At 44.9% G+C, this 17851-nt stretch overlaps 1 protein-coding gene across 1 annotated transcript; it reads left to right on the top strand.

The window, feature by feature from the left end:
• The first annotated feature begins 1337 nt into the window (after positions 1 to 1337).
• On the top strand, positions 1338 to 15320 carry ube2ql1 (ubiquitin conjugating enzyme E2 QL1). Its single transcript, XM_080441344.1, has 3 exons — positions 1338 to 1674; positions 2127 to 3038; positions 11610 to 15320. The coding sequence occupies exons 2-3, from the start codon at positions 2277 to 2279 to the stop codon at positions 11739 to 11741; spliced, it is 894 nt and encodes a 297-aa protein (XP_080297470.1). The 5' UTR covers positions 1338 to 1674; positions 2127 to 2276; the 3' UTR covers positions 11742 to 15320.
• Positions 15321 to 17851: the final 2531 nt, after the last annotated feature.

Here is a 17851-nt window from a genome sequence, read left to right as displayed (position 1 = left end):
ATACTAGCATACTATAGGGCCTTTACTGTTATATTATAACAGTAAAGGCCGTAGTATGCTTCCTTGTGGAACGCCAGAGCTCACTGGGAGGGGGGGGGTTCCGTTCACCTCCACCTGTTCTCTCCCCTCCTGATAGGATTGCATCCAGTTCACTGATTTGCTATCCAAACCGATTGCTTTTAGCTTAATATCAATCAATCTAGAGTGATTTACGGTGTCAAATGCCTTTTGGAGGTCCAGCATGACCATGCCGCAGTATTTGCCCGCGTCCACCTCATGTTTGATGTGGTCGCTCAAATAGAGTAAGCATGTGTCAGTGGAATGAGATGTTCTGAAGCCAGATTGGAATTCGTACATTGGTTTTTTTTCCAGCAAGATCACATCTACTACTGTGTCATAATAACTGTGTGAATTAATTACTGTTTATTTTTGATATATTAGTAAGTAATTATCTTACATATTTATACATATATATTTATTCAAGAAAATGGGAAAACTAGTGAAAAAGGTCCTGGGTGGTATATCAGTTTCCACACTTTCCAGACAGTTTAGTTTTTAGGGAAAAAAAAGGAGGGAAAAAAATAACTGTACCATATAATAATATATGATTATATAATATATATATACAATGATGCTAAAAGTCATTATACAATGATGCTAAAAGCCAAAGGATAACACAAAATGCCCTAGGGCTTGTTTCCATTGTGGTCCTGTGTATTCAATTCATCAAGACATTTAAATACAATAATATACAATAATAGATGATAATAGATATAGCCTAGTGGTAGGCAATTGAGTTCATCGTTTGTCTGCAATTGTTTTTTTTTCCAGTTTTTTTTTTATTTTTTTACCACAGACCACAATGAAACTCCATAGGTTATTATTACAGTATAGGCCTGTGTGTGTGTGTGTGTGTGTGTGTGTGTGTGTGTGTGTGTGTGTGTGTGTGTGTGTGTGTGTGTGTGTGTGTGTGTGTGTGTGTGTGTGTGTGTGTGTGTGTGTGTGTGTGTGTGTGTGTGTGTGTGTGTGTGTGTGTGTGTGTGTGTTTCCTAGTTAATTAATTTAAAAGTATATTAGGCCTATTAATAATCTGTTATGATCTATTATTAATTAATGAATGCTTTTATTAATTCAGTCATGGCCTGTAGAATCCTCCTACCCAGTCCCAGAATAGCCATGTAGGATGTACTCAAATGTGTGATTAACAGAGGAAGGGGGGAGGGTGTATTGAGCCGCTTGCTTAGCTATGACGTCGAAAGTCCCAGCCCACTTCTTCTTTTTTCTCACTCGTCCTGGCCCTGGGTCTGGTCTATCTGGTTTGAGCCGTCATTACTCATTCAGGCCAGGTAGGCATCATCCGACGGAAGCAAAACCTAGGACTTCGACAAGGGTGATCGCGTCGGTCAGGAGGAATAGAAGGGAAGAGAGGATTAATCTGGAGGATTGTGGGTCCGTGACCGTCCAACACACACACATTAACGGGCTTCTTGTCTTGTTGTGTCGCTGCCGCAGGAATCAGAGGCATTTTATTCCTCTGCAGGTCCCACACTAATAATAACCAACCCGACCAGCCGGAGCGTCTCTGTTGGATTCTATTTCACCACACAATTCCGTGCCAGACAGACTCTCACTCACTCACAGCAAAGAAGCGGAGATAAGCATCGACTGTCTCAGGTAAGTGTGTGTGTAGAATCTAATTATATAAAAGCTGTTATGTTACATATTTTATGTGGACTGTCTTGTCTCACTGGAACCTGTTTCAATGAAAAGCGCACGTATCCGATCGCTGCTGCTGCAGTCAGCCGATACGTTCACAGGCTATAATATAGGCTAAAAATCTTCTGCGTTCATTTAACGCTGAGGGTGTACAAATGTAACCAAATGGACCCGTTGGTTAGCTACATGTCTACACTCTCGGTGTTACAAACGACAAAACGGATAAAATCAACACTGAAGATTTTAGCCTACTGTGTTGGCTCAAAAAAAAAAGAAAAAAGACAACCGTCTGTCTGTTTTGAGAAATCGTGCTTTAATCTCTTATTATAGCCCACATCAATATGCTACAATTGATAACATTTGCCCATTTCTCTTATTTTTTTATGTTCTTTATGTGGTTCTTTTTTTAGCCGATCCTTATCAAGATGCTGCACTGAGAGAGACACTAGCGGTTGTCTTCATCTCAAAGGCTGCGGCAGTTTATAACGGACGGGGATTGCGGCACAATTAAGGGGCTCCACGAACGGCGGTGCATCTTCGCTCCGGCGGAAAAATAGAGAATGGCCACCCTACTGCGGAAGATCGGTCTGATCCGCCTGCACGACCGGGACACGGAGGACCCCAAGCACCACCAGGGCTCGCTGAAAGGGACTAAAGGGCTCGGAACGCACCAGAAGAACAACAACGCCAAGCACTGTCAGACCAGCAACAACGACACCAACAACATCCTGAGCACCCCCGAGATCAAGGCGAGGAAACTGGACCAGCATAAGGACAAGGACAAGCCGTCCGGTAAGGATAAGGACAAGCACAAGGACACCAAGGACACCAAGGACAAGCAGCAGCAGCAGCACACGGCGGGGGTCGGGGGTGTGATCGGGGGGAATAAAGCGACCACCGGCGCCTCGATACCACCTCTCGCGCCTCCCCACCGGCAGCACTGCACCCAGGTCCGGACGCGGAGGCTCATGAAGGAGCTGCAGGAGATCCGGCGGCTCGGCGACCACTTCATCACCGTGGAGCTGGTCGACGACAACCTCTTCGACTGGAACGTCAAGCTGCACCAGGTGGACAAGGACTCGGCGCTGTGGCAGGACATGAAGGAGACCAACACCGAGTTCATCCTGCTCAACGTCTCCTTCCCGGACAACTTCCCCTTCTCGCCGCCCTTCATGCGGGTGCTGACCCCGCGGCTGGAGAACGGCTACGTGCTGGACGGCGGGGCCATATGCATGGAGCTGTTGACCCCCCGCGGGTGGTCCAGCGCCTACACGGTGGAGGCCGTGATGAGGCAGTTTGCCGCAAGCCTGGTAAAAGGACAGGTGAGTCAGAGGGGGTTTCTGTTTTTTTTTTTCCTGTCTTCATCATAATCCAGGGGTCTTCAACAGAGGGTCCGGGAGGGGTCCTCAGAGTTACTACAGGTGGGGGGGGGGGGGGGGGCACCAATCTTTGTGTGATATGATTAACATTTTTTACAATAACCACATGAACCTATATAGCATTCAATTTCTGAGGCGAACTTTAGCCAACAATGGCAGATCTGCATTGTGAGCTTGTAGATCGGCTATTTTTGGCAAAGAGGTATAGGTGTAGAAGAAAAGAGCAGACCAAGTTTTAAAAAAAAAGTTGAATCTGAAACACAATTTTATACAGTATAAATATAGAGGAGGTCCCTGCTTCATCTCTCTTAGCTATAAGGGGTTCTTGGCCTGAAAAATAAAAACGTTGAAGACCCCTGTCATAATCCAATCGCCCTGTGAATTGATGTTTTAAAACACAACATGCTCTGAATGAGAGCGTTTGTCATTTGACACCCAATGCCAGCATGTCAGCATTATGCGTTATTAATGCGCTATAACAGCTTTACGCAATAGGTGTATAGTTACATCTGTCTAGATCTGCCCTGAATTGAGTGCTGCTGTGTATTTAATGCTGGAGGCCAAGGTCTTCCTGTATAGGGAACGTCCTGGTCTTAGATATTACTTTTTATGTGCCATTTTCGGCGGCCATTTCATGGAATGAACACACAGTAGCTGCTTGATACAAGGTCCTCCTCTTGCTCTCATTATTATTATCTATCTGTTCCAAGTGACATCATTTGATTGAAATCATGGCTTCCATGAAATGACATCTATCATACAATTCCACAACATCCAAACCGTTATATATACTATAGTTGGTATTTCTTAGTATAATATAGGGAAACCATTCAGCTATTCAAAAGCTTTAGCAGGCAGCCGTTATCCTTAATAGAAACCTTATCCTTTGTCCTATCATATCTCTTGGAGGGATGTGTAGATGGATAGATAAATAGATGTAGTCAGCTGGTACCAGCCGCCCATAGCTGATCATATTATGTAATCCTGTTAAATCTGTATTTCACGTTCCCAGTGCACTGCACCAGCTGCAGCAATGCCATTCCGATGGATCTATTTGTAAACTCACACTTTGGGATGTTATCATTTTATAGCAACCCTGATTGCCTGTTTTAACTACATCCAGAATAGCCCGGTATCTCATGATGCATAAGCAATGATATTTTCTATTCGCCTGCATTCCGCTCTGTACCCTTTGACGTCACTGTTATGACAGCCTTATGGCAGGAAATATTATGCATTATGTAAACTCACCGGAACCCCCCCCCCCCCCCCCCCCAAACACCACCACCAAAGACCCGAAGTGCTTTTTTTCTCTCCTTTCAGTGATGTGATGATGTAACTGAATATCACTCTTTTGTCCTCATGCATCTGATAGAGGGGGCCGGCCAAGAGTCCAGAAACATGTTTACCTATGATAGTGGCTCTCAACCTTTTCTGGATCAGGGCCCACTTGAACACAAAAGTGTTCGCAGTCCACCCATCCGACCACTTAACATGGCAGCCGCAATTTTCAGAGGGAGCATGTTTATTTTTTATGATCGTGTCAATCGATTGTGAACGAATGAATGTTATATTATCTTGAAAATCTTTTGTGTTTTTTGCAAAATATTTGGGGGCCCACTTGTAATATCCTCACTGGCCCACAGGTTGAGAACCACTGACCTATGGCCACGTGTCTGTCTGTCTGTCAGTGTGTGAATCATTTGTTCAAACTTCATGGTTCATATGATGAAAAATGTTTCTCCATACATATATAAAAAAAAAAAAAGAACTGTGGTTCCATCCCCCTCTAAAATAGCTCCCTAACACCATGTGTTTATCTAGATTTGTTGCTTGGGGTGATGAGCTTGCTGCTCTGCAGTGCTTCCTAATTATAGTGCAGTGTCTTCCCTCTGTAGCTTACTAATGGAAGCAATATTGATTAATTGTGTGTGCACGCACGCACGTGTGTGTGTGTGTGTGTGTGTGTGTGTGTGTGTGTGTGTGTGTGTGTGTGTGTGTGCGCGTGCGTACGTACGTGCGTGTGTGCGTGTGTGTGCGTGAGCCTGTCTGTCTGTCTGTCTGTCTGTGTGTGTGTGTGTGTGTGTGTGTGTGTGTGTGTGTGTGTGTGTGTGTGTGTGTGTGTGTGTGTGTGTGTGTGTGTGTGTGTGTGTGTGTGTGTGTGTGTGTGCCTGTCTGTGCATGAATTTGTGTGTGTGCGCACATTCAGGGCATGTGCATACATGCCCTGATTGTCTGGCTGATTTACCGGTCTCCCCTGCATTGTGCAATGACAAACAAGCCTTTATAGAACACAAGGCTTTACAATAGTATACATATAGATATTCATATATAAATATAGATTATGTTCTTTCACACTGGCTCCCTGTGTCAACATGGAGGCGGCTTGCTTAGAAGCTGTCTCTATTTTTAGAGTGAGTGGATGTGCAGAGTGACAAACAGGTGAGCTGATGTAGGGGCAAACATGAACACACATATTGAACGCGTCGCCATGTGTATGTGCGTGTATACACATGTTCAAAAAACACAAACGCACCTCGGCGGAGAGGAGAGTACACTTATACCTGTGGTTCTACATTTTCATGTCAAGGAAATTGATATGTATTCAGCCGTAGACTCACATCTGTAGATATGTTGTGCCAGTGACCACCATAAAATACTTGTTTTGTTACTTAAAACATTTCAAAAATTATTAAAATGTTTTCACAATTTTTCAAAAATAGATATCTAGAAGCTCAGATCAGAATCAGCAGATGTAGATCAGCTATTATCAATTAGCGTGAAAAACGTATCTCTTTTGCCTGTTTTTTTATCATCAATGCTTGGACAGAAAGCTTCAAACGCAGTCTGATGACCATGACAACAGGAACAACACAAACACACAGCGGCCTCAACCTTGAGACACCGCACTCTGCTCTCACTGCAGGGACAGAGCAAATAATCAGGTGTCATTTAAAGTGGATAGCACTTAACGACAGAAGTCACCAACACCACTCTTGTGGCCATGCCACTGTTGAAAACTGTCCCTAAACCCTTCCATTTAGGGACTCTGACATTTACCGTTTAGCAGACGCTCTCGTCCAGAGTGACTTACAAGTGCGACATCAGAGTAAACTAAATGGAATGAAACCTAGCCAACAAACTACAAGGTAAATGGTCACTTAAGTAGAGTGCAAAGAAAACAGCTTAGTGCTTCAAAGTAACTACATCAAAACCTATGTCTCGCTTAGACTGTAAACAACATGCTATCTGAATAACATTCATAGCATTTGTGGTCAAGCCAAAATAAATCTAAATAACTTATCTGAACAAGTAAACCAACATACTGTATATCTGTAGTATGCATAGGCATCTGTCAAAATAGGCAACACGCAGGTAAGATTAGAACCAATGTGTCATTTTAAGTAAGTAATCTTGAACAAACTTATCTCTACCACCACGCTCTGACCACTCTGGTGCGTTGTCCAAATAAACTGTTTGATAAATCGAAACATGGAGTGTCGCACTCAGAAATAAAAGTCCATATTCTCTATTGTTCCGTATGCCTCAAGATGACAGACTCTTAGGCTATCCAGACTGATGAAGGCTGGATACCCGAAACATCTGTCATCTTGTCATCTTGTGGCATAAGGAATAATAAAGAATATAGACTTTTATCTCTGAGTGCGACCCTCCATGTTTTGATTTATTAAGTAAGTAATATTGTGCATTGCAGCCGTGCTGACTGGACAGCAGCATCTAAACAGTTAACATGCGCAGAAGCCTTGAATGATCTTACGCACAAACGCTAACCCCAACCATGTACAGTACTATCCTGAGGGCCATATTATGGTCACGCCATTGATCCTAGTATGTTTACCCATTTGCCCGCCCCCCCCCTCCCCCATACATGTCTGACATTACGCAATCCACCGCCAGCCCAGAGCTACTTCCCAACATACATGCACTGGGTTCCCCTCCCCGCCCATTGACTGATCTCCATTCACAAGATTACCCAGCAGCCACTTTACACAAGTGTGTCCCTCTTCAAAGAGCGAAGCGCTTAGCTGAGACAGATAAACACTGACATGGCACTGCATATAGGCCTTGAGCACACACTCATCCTGTGTGTGTGTGTGTGTGTGTGTGTGTGTGTGTGTGTGTGTGTGTGTGTGTGTGTGTGTGTGTGTGTGTGTGTGTGTGTGTGTGTGTGTGTGTGTGTGTGTGTGTGTGTGTGTGTGTGTGCGTGCGTGCGTGCGTGCGTGCGTGCGTGCGTGCGTGCGTGCGCGCGTGCGTGCGCGCGTGCGCGCGCGCGCGTCTCTCACAGGCCCGTTTTCCAGCAAAAGAACCTTGGTTCTAGAACTGGTTCCGTTCTAGATTCTTGGAATCTTGGTGCTTTCACGGAACTGGCCACGGACCAGCTTGCGTTTCCACCAGTTTTAAGCAGAACTATTGAAATTGGGGGTGGCATAGCTGAATGGTTAGAGAACCCGCCTGGGGAGCAGGAGTATCCAGTTGCCCCTCCAGTTGCCCCAGGTTCGATTCCAGGCCTGGCCAGCAATGTGTTGAATGTGACCGGTCTAAGTGACCATTTCATGCGGGAAATTCAATTTTCAATAGCTTACAGTTTCTCTTTTTTTTAAACAATTTTTAGTGATGATTTTTCGCTTGCTTTTGCCATTGTTTATATCGCATCTGCACTCTGCAACTTTTAGGGTTCTGAACCAATTCATTTTCAGTGGAAACAGTGAGCCCCCCATACCACAATCATAATCCAAATAAAAATAAGAAACTTTGTGTACTGTGGCAGTAGTGGTACATCCTGTTCATAGCCACTCCCTAGATGGTATCAATCAACCATAGTAATCCATTTCCAAGATGCCAGCCATTTTGAGATGGTGACAGCAACCATATGGCAGAATGTTAAGATATGCAGAGATCATCATAGATATTACATGACATGTCTATGGAGATAATGTATGATGTATTGCATCTCAATGACACGTCATAGTGATATTATCGAGGGTTGGAGGGTTGTTCAAGTTTTCAATTATGGCTGTGTATATTATCAATTCTTATCATCTTTTGATAGGTGCAGTGCAGTTTTTCTGCGACACTTTGTGGGATTTCCCTCCAGCTTGATTTCAGGATCTATGTTTTTAGTGCAGTGATTCTCAACCTTTTTAATTTCAAGGACCCCTAGTTTGAAATGCATTAGGCCACGGACCACTATTTGATTTTGCCACTAGATCATTACTCAGGCTGTTTGTTTTGATTGATAAAAACGCATGAACACATAATATGTTTACATATCTGTCAAAAGGATAAAACACAAAAAAGACCTTATTTCCATTGTGGTGCTTCAAGTGCAAATGTGTGTGTGTGTGTGTGTGTGTGTGTGTGTGTGTGTGTGTGTGTGTGTGTGTGTGTGTGTGTGTGTGTGTGTGTGTGTGTGTGTGTGTGTGTGTGTGTGTGCGCGTGCGCGTGTGCGTGTGTGTAAACTGAGTGCCACAGGCGTTTGACCGCCTGTGAAAAAGGGAGAGAGTGGAAACCAGGGCTAGGGTTAGCGTCACTAGATGGCATGCTGAAATTAGGCCAAAGTTGTTAAAGGGATGGAAACTGTAACCCTGCTCACCAGCTCGCTCAGTATTACAGTGTCACCTCCTCTCCATTTAAGCCTCACAATTCCTTTCTATTGTGACATGCTGACAGTATTGAAACCGTGTATTGTAATATTATAACACTCAAGACAGAATGGGGGCAGACAATTTTGAATTACCATAAACATTCCTGAGATGCACACACAGCGACAGACGGCGTACAAAAGTAGTAACAAATTAACGAATCAGGTTAGTCTGAGGGTCATCTGGAACGAAGGGGCCTAAATAGAGAATGTGAAAGTTTAACTGTCAGGATTCAGAAGCTGGACCCAAGTGCAGTAATAAGCAGGCAGGAATTGTCGGGCAAAAATGAGTTTACCCGACAACAGGCTGAGAGCAGGTGCAGCCTCATCCTCAGAACTAACTACATAAACAGGCTGGCACAAACGCGCTTCCGGAAACAGGCTAATGTCAACAGCCCATTACATCTAACAAACTGACAGAGACAGGGCTTTAAAAGGCACAAGGGCTAGCTAGACACAGGTGAATGTAATGGACAATCAACATGATTGGCTGGTACAAACAGGCCACCAGCGAACAAGATTAACAATTAGCACAGGCTAATTGGCTGGAGGAGAATGACAGATGAAACTGGAGTAAGGACAGGTAATAGCTACAAGGACAACATGAAACGCACTAGATACTAGAGCTCCTTTTATTTTGTAGTAGCCTAATGTTCACTAGAACATTAGGTTACTACAAAATGAAAGGAACACAGCTTTAAAACCAGGACACCCAACAAAATGTTACTACAAAATAAAATAATAAATTAAAATAAAAGACAAAACACTAGATCATTACAATAACGACCACTTGAGGGGATTCATCAATAGGGGACAGCTGTGTCTTATTGTGAAATAGTTGTAGTGGTCCCTGCCTGGAGGGGTTCCCCACCCCACCTAGAGGAGTCTCATTCGTTTTATTTTTAACCGCATGAATCCTATTATCCCTATTCTGGGGTGAACATTTGACGAAAATAGCCAATCTGCAAGCTCACAACACACTGCAATGCGAAGCGTTGTCTCGTGAGCTTGTAGATTTGGTGTAGATTAAAAAAAGGAGCGGACCTAGTATAAAGCCATGGGGAACCCAAAGTATATATACCCAAAGTATATAGGGTTAAAGGGGGTTTTAATACCACAAGGCCTAAAATGATGCTTCAGACACCCCTGTGGAGGTGCCAATTCTACTTTTTCTTTTTTTGCAGTAGGCCTAAAACTGCTCTCGCACAGAGATTTTCGAAAATACAGTGGTGTTGTGCCTTTCTACAGCAGCATGCCCCCTATTAGGCAGTCACAGCAGCCCACTGCAGTAATGCAAAGCGAGGCTTTTTAATCTCCTTTTGTAAGAACAAGTGTGTGAACAATTCTTTTGAACGCAGATGTTCAGCCAAGTACACAAGAGCCTAATTTAGGGGATTATACTGTTTAATGTGGTTGAAGTGAGAGTGACAGACAATTGGTTTACCGGCTGCTGATATAGTCTGCTAGCCAGCCTGTCTGGCTTCCATATGCATGCATGCGTGCGTGTGTGTGTGTGCTGTGTGTGCCCTTCTCTTTGTAAGCAATTGGCCTCTAAAATACTATTACGGATTTTCGTTCAAGTCAAGCAGCGCTATTAGAAATCCAGCAACACTCTCACCCGTGAATCACATGTTTGTCACGGTTCCGTGTCACGGCCACACGTCTCAATAATTCTCTACTTTAAAACAATGCTGTTTGGTTCATCCTCCCACCTGTCTTGCCCTGGAGTCTCTGCGCCATCTGATGCTGCTGCCAGCATAAGAACAAGCAGCTTTATCGTCACACAAAGACGCCCACACTTATTTTGTTTTTTGTGTCTTTGTTTTTCACTGCATTGTATGAGCCCCAGTGTGTGAAGAAGAGAAGGTGGCTTTCACCTTGCACCTTCTCTCAGAATACTATAGTGTTCTGGATGCAATGCTTTTTGCTCCAGTCACAAGAGGGTAATAGTTCATTTATGTGAATGATAATGAACTGTGAGGCGGTCATTATTGAGAAGTAAACCCTGACAGGCTGATGTAGGACCCTGACGCGAAGAGAAAGAGTCCATTAGATTGTACATTTACCACTGGTGTTGCGAATGAGCAGTAAAATTCAATGAATGCCCAATCAGAATCGAGCATTCAACCAAGCCGTGTAATAATCACAATACTATCTGCATTCTTCATTTACTGTAATAAGTTGTTATAGAGTTCATACTCATTTACTTACTGCCTCGTGTGCTGAAGGGTACGTTTTCACTTCTGATAGACTGTATGGGGCTGTGTCCACATAGAATGCTTTTTGAGTTGGCAATGCCAGTCTTCTATGTATTTATATGGTAAAGACGCGCTGGTGCGCTTCCATTCCCAGCGCTGACCATTGTGCTTCAGTGCTTCCGACAGCCGGTGTTTTTTTGTGCAGCGGCCTGGACGCTTCAATCTGGAAACAGCTCAACTTTTGGAAAGGAGCGCCAGTCATTTGATCCTCCTGATTTTATGTGACAACCCAATAATTTACAACCCGACATTGAATCATAACTGGCATCTCAACGGTTGATAGGTTCAAACAGGCGTTCTCTGTGGACACGGCCCCTATTGCTCTAAAAGGCCTTACTGGCCACAAACATTTATCAAATCTTGGTCCGCAGGAGGGCAAATTGGAAAAGAGAGGTCATTGTGTGACGCACTGTGAGCTTGCTGATAGGAAATTTTCGCTAAGCCATTTCCTAATGGGGGGTGCGGTTGCTAGAGGCTATGGCTGTTTGTATTGGTCAACCAGCGGTGTGTCATAACAGCTCTCTCTCTCTCTCTCTCTCTCTCTCTCTCTCTCTCTCTCTCTCTCTCTCTCTCTCTCTCTCTCTCTCTGCACAGGGACGAATTTGTAGAAAAGCAGGGAAGTCCAAGAAGGCGTTCAGCCGCAAGGAGGCGGAGGCCACCTTCAAATCCCTGGTGAAGACCCATGAGAAGTACGGCTGGGTGTCTCCTCCCGTGTCAGACGGCTGAGGGTCCGGATCCAGACCCCCCCGGGGCTAGCCGGACACGGCCCGGCTAGCCCCGACGCGGAAAACATGTCACGCTAACTCAACTTCACCCCTTACGTTTCACCCCGAGGGTGCTTTTCGTTTAGTTTTCTTTGGTTTTTTTGTTTCTCATGTCACCTAAAGAAAAGAAGAAGAGAAAAAAAAAGACTCTTGAAGAGTGAACATTCGCTGTCATCGTCACTCGTCCTCCAGAAGCGACGCTTCTCGTTTCATCCCCGCCTCTCTCATCTCTCCCTGAGAGATTTACCCCCCCGCGGGGAAACCTCAGCAGGAGTTGCAGAGTCTCGAGAGGGAGGTGTGTGTTTGTTTGTTTGTGTGTGTGTGTGTGTGTTTGTGTGTGCGCGTGCGCGCGTCGCCGGGACAACCTGCCCGCCGAGAGTGCGTGCCTCGGAGTGTGGGTTACTGGGATTGGATTTCAGGTGCATGTAAACGCGCGCACGTGCAAAGGGACACGGGGCACCGCGTGTGGGACTCCGCTGGGCCCGCATGAAAGACTACTGAATGGACAAGACTCAAACCACCCCCCCCACCCAACACACACACACTCCCCTGTCCTCCCTTTATTTGTCCCCTCTACCCCCCACTCCCCCCCTCTGTCTCATTCCTATGTATTGTAGATGTTGTGCGGAAGCCTTGTATGTCCAAAACCGGACAGACTTAACCACTTTCAACCTTGCGTCCCTATTTTGGGCATGTCATTACAGGTGGAAATTCTGAGTGTGAAATAGGGCATTACGTAATGAAAAGAAAAAGAAAAAAACATGAAAGGATGAAATATGGAGATACAAGGTTTCAGCACGACGGCGACAATATGCTGATGACATCGCACTGATCCACCATTACCTTTTCCATCGTCTCACGGGCTGTCGGATCATTTACATATAAATGAAGCCGTTAATGTTTAATAGACGGGCAGCGCACTGGCGTTTATGCTCACTCATTTGCTATTTCTTTTCCCTTTCTTCATTCCCTTCGACTGTGCTGTTGTTCACAGTTCAATGCAACATGAAGATTGTAATTTATGCGGAGCTGTGCTCTCTCTCTCTCTTTCTCTCTTTCTCGCTCTCTTTTTCTCTCTCGCTCGCTCGCTTATTTTGTCTCTCATTTTTCACTCTGTCTCTCTCGTGGCTAAATTTAGAGCTCACTGTTGTAGATGGATATTGATTGAAATATATATATATCACGAGTTTGCTTCATGCAGACAATGTATGATAAATAGAACGACAGTCAATCATCATTCTGTCTCTCTCTCTCTCTCTCTCTCTCTCTCTCTCTCTCTCTCTCTTGTATCTCTCTCTCTCTGTCCTTTCTCTCGCTCTCTCCTCTCATATTATCATGTGTGCAGGAGAGGAAAACGACTTGTAATTCCCATGATTTAGATACCAGATGGTATAGCCGATGGCCAAGCCTCAGTGTGTGTGAGTGTGTGTGTGTGTGTGTGTGTGCCCACACGCGCATTGTTTGTGTGTGTGTGTGTGTGTTTGTGTGTGTGTGTGTGTGTGTGTGTGTGTGTGTGTGTGTGTGTGTGTGTGTGTGTGTGTGTGTGTGTGTGTGTGTGTGTGTGTGTGTGTGTGTGTGTGTGTGTGTGTGTGTGTAATGAGCTAGTATGAGGGATGTGACCCTTTAACCAGAGGAAAAAAGAAAAAGCTGTACAGTGAATAAGTTGTGAGGCCCATGGGCAGTGTTGTTGTGAAGGTTGCACCTTGCACCATCCGTGTTGTTGCGTCGTCTTGTTGTGTGTGTCATCTTATTTATTGTGTGAGCGTGTCTGCTGTGTGCACAGGCCTCGCCTTTCTCCAATCCAATTAATTAACAACTAAAAGGCCAGAAGTGCCTGCGGTACTCTGTTCTGCTTGCTGGACATCTAACTGTTCTCCAAAACAAACACATATCTTGCTTGGTGGACACACACGATTGCCATTCACAATTTACAATTCAGGCACTTAGCCGATGCTCTTATCCGGAGAGACTCTGAGTAAGCGGCATGCACACGTGCGCTCGCACAGGCGTGCGTGTGCGCACACGCGCACACCGCATGCCCCCCTGCAGCTGCAATGAAGACGGACAGGAGCAGATTGCTGACACGGATAGAGTGGTCCTTTAAACGAGCGCGGCTCTGTCATCGCCGTCGAAGGAGTGGTGCTTCAGCGCTCTCCTGATTGATGTCTGTCGAGAGTGAAAGAAAAATAGAGGAAGAGAGAGAGAGAGAGATGGCGATAGCAGGGAGGGAGAGAGAGAGAGACGAAAGAGTAGACGCTCAAAGAGGTTGGGGAGAAGTGCGGTAGCTTTGATGTCTAGGCTGCCTTGAAATGTCAGCCGGGATGCCGAACGGCTGATCACACAGATAATATTTTCGTACTCGCCTCGATTACTGCGCAACACACTTGAATGCAAATGGCACACGCACAAAAACACACACGCAATTCGCATAACGATGTTAACGTAAACGCTACGCTCAGCACCGAAGCTACATTAGCATGTTGGATGCGTATAGGACGCCAGCTGGCTTGTGTTCTTTGTCTGCTCATCCGCTCTGTGGTCCTGATGCGTTTGTTTTTGCTAGCTGCCAGTTAAATGTCAGAGTGAGAGCTACTAATTGGTCTGACATTTCAGCCGAGCGCCATTAGAGAGCACGAAGGAAGTGGATGTCAAGGCCTCCTACTCCGCGCTGGCATTTGTCACTCTCCTCTCCTGCGAGGAGGAAGGTTGCAGTGGTGGTGGACGGTTGGTGGGTTGGATTGCCGGAATAGCCAGGCGTAGCCTGCTTTTGACGTCTCCGACCCTGATTCTGGAAAGGGTTGTTGAGTGCCACCCAGCTGAAGATGGGACAGGAAGCTTAGCCACTTTCAGCTCGGTGTCCCTATTTTGGGAAAGTCAGTATAGGCGCCGGCAACTTTCACAAATTCTCAAAAACGTTCCAAAAAATAGCAGCTCTCCAAGCTCACAAAGCGTGCATCCTGACACCATCGTACGACGCAGTATAAAATACGGCTGAAGTGTATGAGTGTGCGTGTGTGTATGGGTTTGAATGTCTAGAATGTGTGTGTATAACACTACCACCGCGAGCAAAACAACCCCACACACCATCTGGTATGTGATCATGGGCAAAGTAAAAGGTGTGTTAGTGCTCTTGCAATTTTGGCTCGTCATTTCAGGGTTGATTGTATAGTGATCCATTGGCTAGTGAGCAGAGGATGCTGTAAAATGACGTATTATAAGACAAAATATCTCGAAAACTTGAGTGTTTGCTGGTTTCCAAGAGAAATAATTTTGTGATATAGTTTAGATCTGTAGTTTGCAGACACTAACTGGGTGAATTGAATTATGTTGTATTATATCTGCATGTGATACGTGATTGGTAGCTATAGCTATATCTTTTATTTTATTTTAACTTTTTTTCTTTCTTTTTTTACAAAACAAAAGTAAGAAAAAAATATGGGGAAAAACAAAACAGCAAAATGCTTCTTCTGTTCTTTTTTTTTAAATTCCGTATGTAATTTTTTTTTCAAAAGCGTCCTAAATAATGTCATATTGTGTTCTATGAATGTTTGTGTTTTAATTTATTTGTGGTTTGCCAAAATGAAGATTTGAAGCATGTCGCAGGTATTGTCGCAGAAAAAAAGAAAATACAAAAACAAAAAAAACCTATGAATGATAGCCTATGTATTTGTGTGACGTGGGATGGGGTGGGGGGGGGTGGTAGACGTGTTTATGAAGAGGGGAGGGACTTTCAGGAACTAAAGTAGGACAGAGTGTCACAAAAGCCTCAAGATTCTCCGGGGGAGTGTCCCCTCCCCTCAGTGGAATACGGTGACCCCCCCTCACTCCAGGGAATACCTCCTCGAACCCTCTGTGACATCACCGCTGTCCCCTTCCCCGGTGGCTTTTGGTTCTGAACAGCGAGTGGGGCTCGTGGGTAAAATGCAGTCACGGAACGCGAAGTCCAGACCAGGACAGAAGTTGCCCTTGGCTTGTACACGGGTCCAGGGGGTCAGTGTATAACCTCCCCTGCAATTCCTAAACTCGGTGAGGAATCGTGCAGATCTGCCCCGTGATCAAGCATCCCACGGGGGCAACTTTCGTCCTCCTACTTCTCGAGCGTTTGGTCGAGACCACGGTGGCGAGTTCAGAAGGCGAAAGGTCGTTTGCGAGACCAAACCGGAATGTGCAATAAAAGTTACAGCTTATTCAAAACCCTGCTGATTGAACGCGTGTTTGTTACTTACCGTATGTCTAATTTATGCTACGTCATACGACGCAGTCCGGAAATAGCTGATCTACAAGCTCACAATGCCTCGCATCCCGCTTTAGATCAGCAATTTTTGACGTGTGCCGAAGTATGAATCGGGCCCCTTGCATCACACCTCCTGGTTGCTTCACTTTGTGACAATCGTTCATATAAGGGAGCATTTATTAATGACACTACTTCAGAATGTCCCCTTCATGGCCATGGCCTCAGTGTTGCCCCAGTTATTATCTGACTCACAGCAGCCCAGTTTGTGTCGACACAATGTTTCCAACACTGTTTAGGACAATGTGTCATCTCCTTCCCTCCACTATGAGGAAGTTTTCTTTTCTATATCAAAACTGCCTGCTTAATCAGAACACAGTGTTCTCTTGCTGTGTGTGGAGCAGCTGCCCTGAGTGTGTGCTTATACGTGTGTGTGTGTGTGTGTGTGTGTGTGTGTGTGTGCTTAAAGAGAGTACATCAAAGGTACAGTAAAGGTTGAGTGAGTTGAGTGCAAGCAGCCATGCAATTTAGTGTACATGCAAGTATGCTATGCACTGTGTACAGTGCTCTCAAAGTGGGGGTTTGGGGACCCCCAGGGGTCCCACACACTTGGTAAACAAAATAATTCACGTTGATTGAAGAACAAAAAAGCATTGAATGTGTCAAGAACATTTACGGAAAACACTTTTCATTCCATTCCATTCCCTGTATTTGATTCATAAGTGGTTGCATGAGATGTGGTAGTGAGGGGGATGAACGTGTTTTGATTGCCTTGTCACACACAGTATGTATGAAAAGCTGAGTTCATATTAAAGTAATAATTACCCAGATGAAGATCAAAACGTTGGTCTTGCCAGAAAAAGTGAGAGAAATTCTAACAGTGTTTAAGCTGATATCTGAAAATAAATGCAATGACTAAAATGTTATTTTATCCAATCTGTATGGTAGGGTATATTAACTATCATATCATCAGTGGTCGGAGGTGGCCTCCCTACTTTTCCGTTGAGAAATGTAGACCCTGATGTCAGGTAGGACATCTGGTGTCGGGTATAGGATGCCTACTGGTGAACAATTCTAGTACTGCCCGAAGCTCATACAGTAGCACCCATTGGTTCCATTTGTAAACTCTCAGAGTTCAAATAATTCTCAGGGTTTTACAATGTACTTTTCTAATATACAGGCCTATACAGATACTATACTTCCACCTCAGCATCCACTCCACAGGGGATGGTTGTTTCAGAAGTAAATTGGCTCTTACGTTGCACCTAACACACCGTAGGCTGCAGGGCTGTACACAAATAAATGCAAATTGGTATGCATGCCCCCCCCCGCCCCCCCCACGCACACAAACAGACACACAATTTGCTATCACCATCGTTGATGTACGTATACTACATTTAATTGATCCCTGGGCACTGTTGTTTTGTAGCATTGGCGGTTCCTCTACTGTTCATTAGGGAGGTGGAGCGACATGCATGGAACACACAGAGAAATGGAAAGAGAGAGAGAGAGATTGATGATGTCACGCTGCAGTGTTTCCGGGGGGGGGGGTCCGGGCCTCCTTGGGGGGGTGGGGGGGTGATCACAAGGGGGTGTGTGAGGACTTGCCTGTTTGGAGTTTGTACAACATTTTAATCATGCTTTACAACATCATAACCTGCATTTCTGTGTCATTATATCATCAAAAATGGTCGTAATAGTTTAGTCGTAAAAAGTTTTAATGATAATGAAAATAGCCAATTGACAAGTTTGATGCAATGCGTTATGAGCTTGTAGATCGTCTATTTCCGCTATATCATACGAGAAGTATATAGGGCTTGCGTGTGTGGGGGGGGGGGAGT

Source organism: Gymnoscopelus braueri (assembly GCF_963280865.1).
Source record: "Gymnoscopelus braueri genome assembly, chromosome: 11".
Lineage (NCBI taxonomy): Eukaryota > Metazoa > Chordata > Actinopteri > Myctophiformes > Myctophidae > Gymnoscopelus > Gymnoscopelus braueri.
This window is presented reverse-complemented; position numbering and strand designations above follow the sequence as displayed.

Bases quoted from the DNA above. Each gene is read 5' to 3' on its own strand.
- ube2ql1 (XM_080441344.1), top strand. From the start codon at position 2,277: ATGGCCACCCTACTGCGGAAGATCGGTCTGATCCGCCTGCACGACCGG. The intron at 3,039-11,609 runs GTGAGTCAGAGG...CTCTCTGCACAG, and splicing joins CAAGCCTGGTAAAAGGACAG to GGACGAATTTGTAGAAAAGC.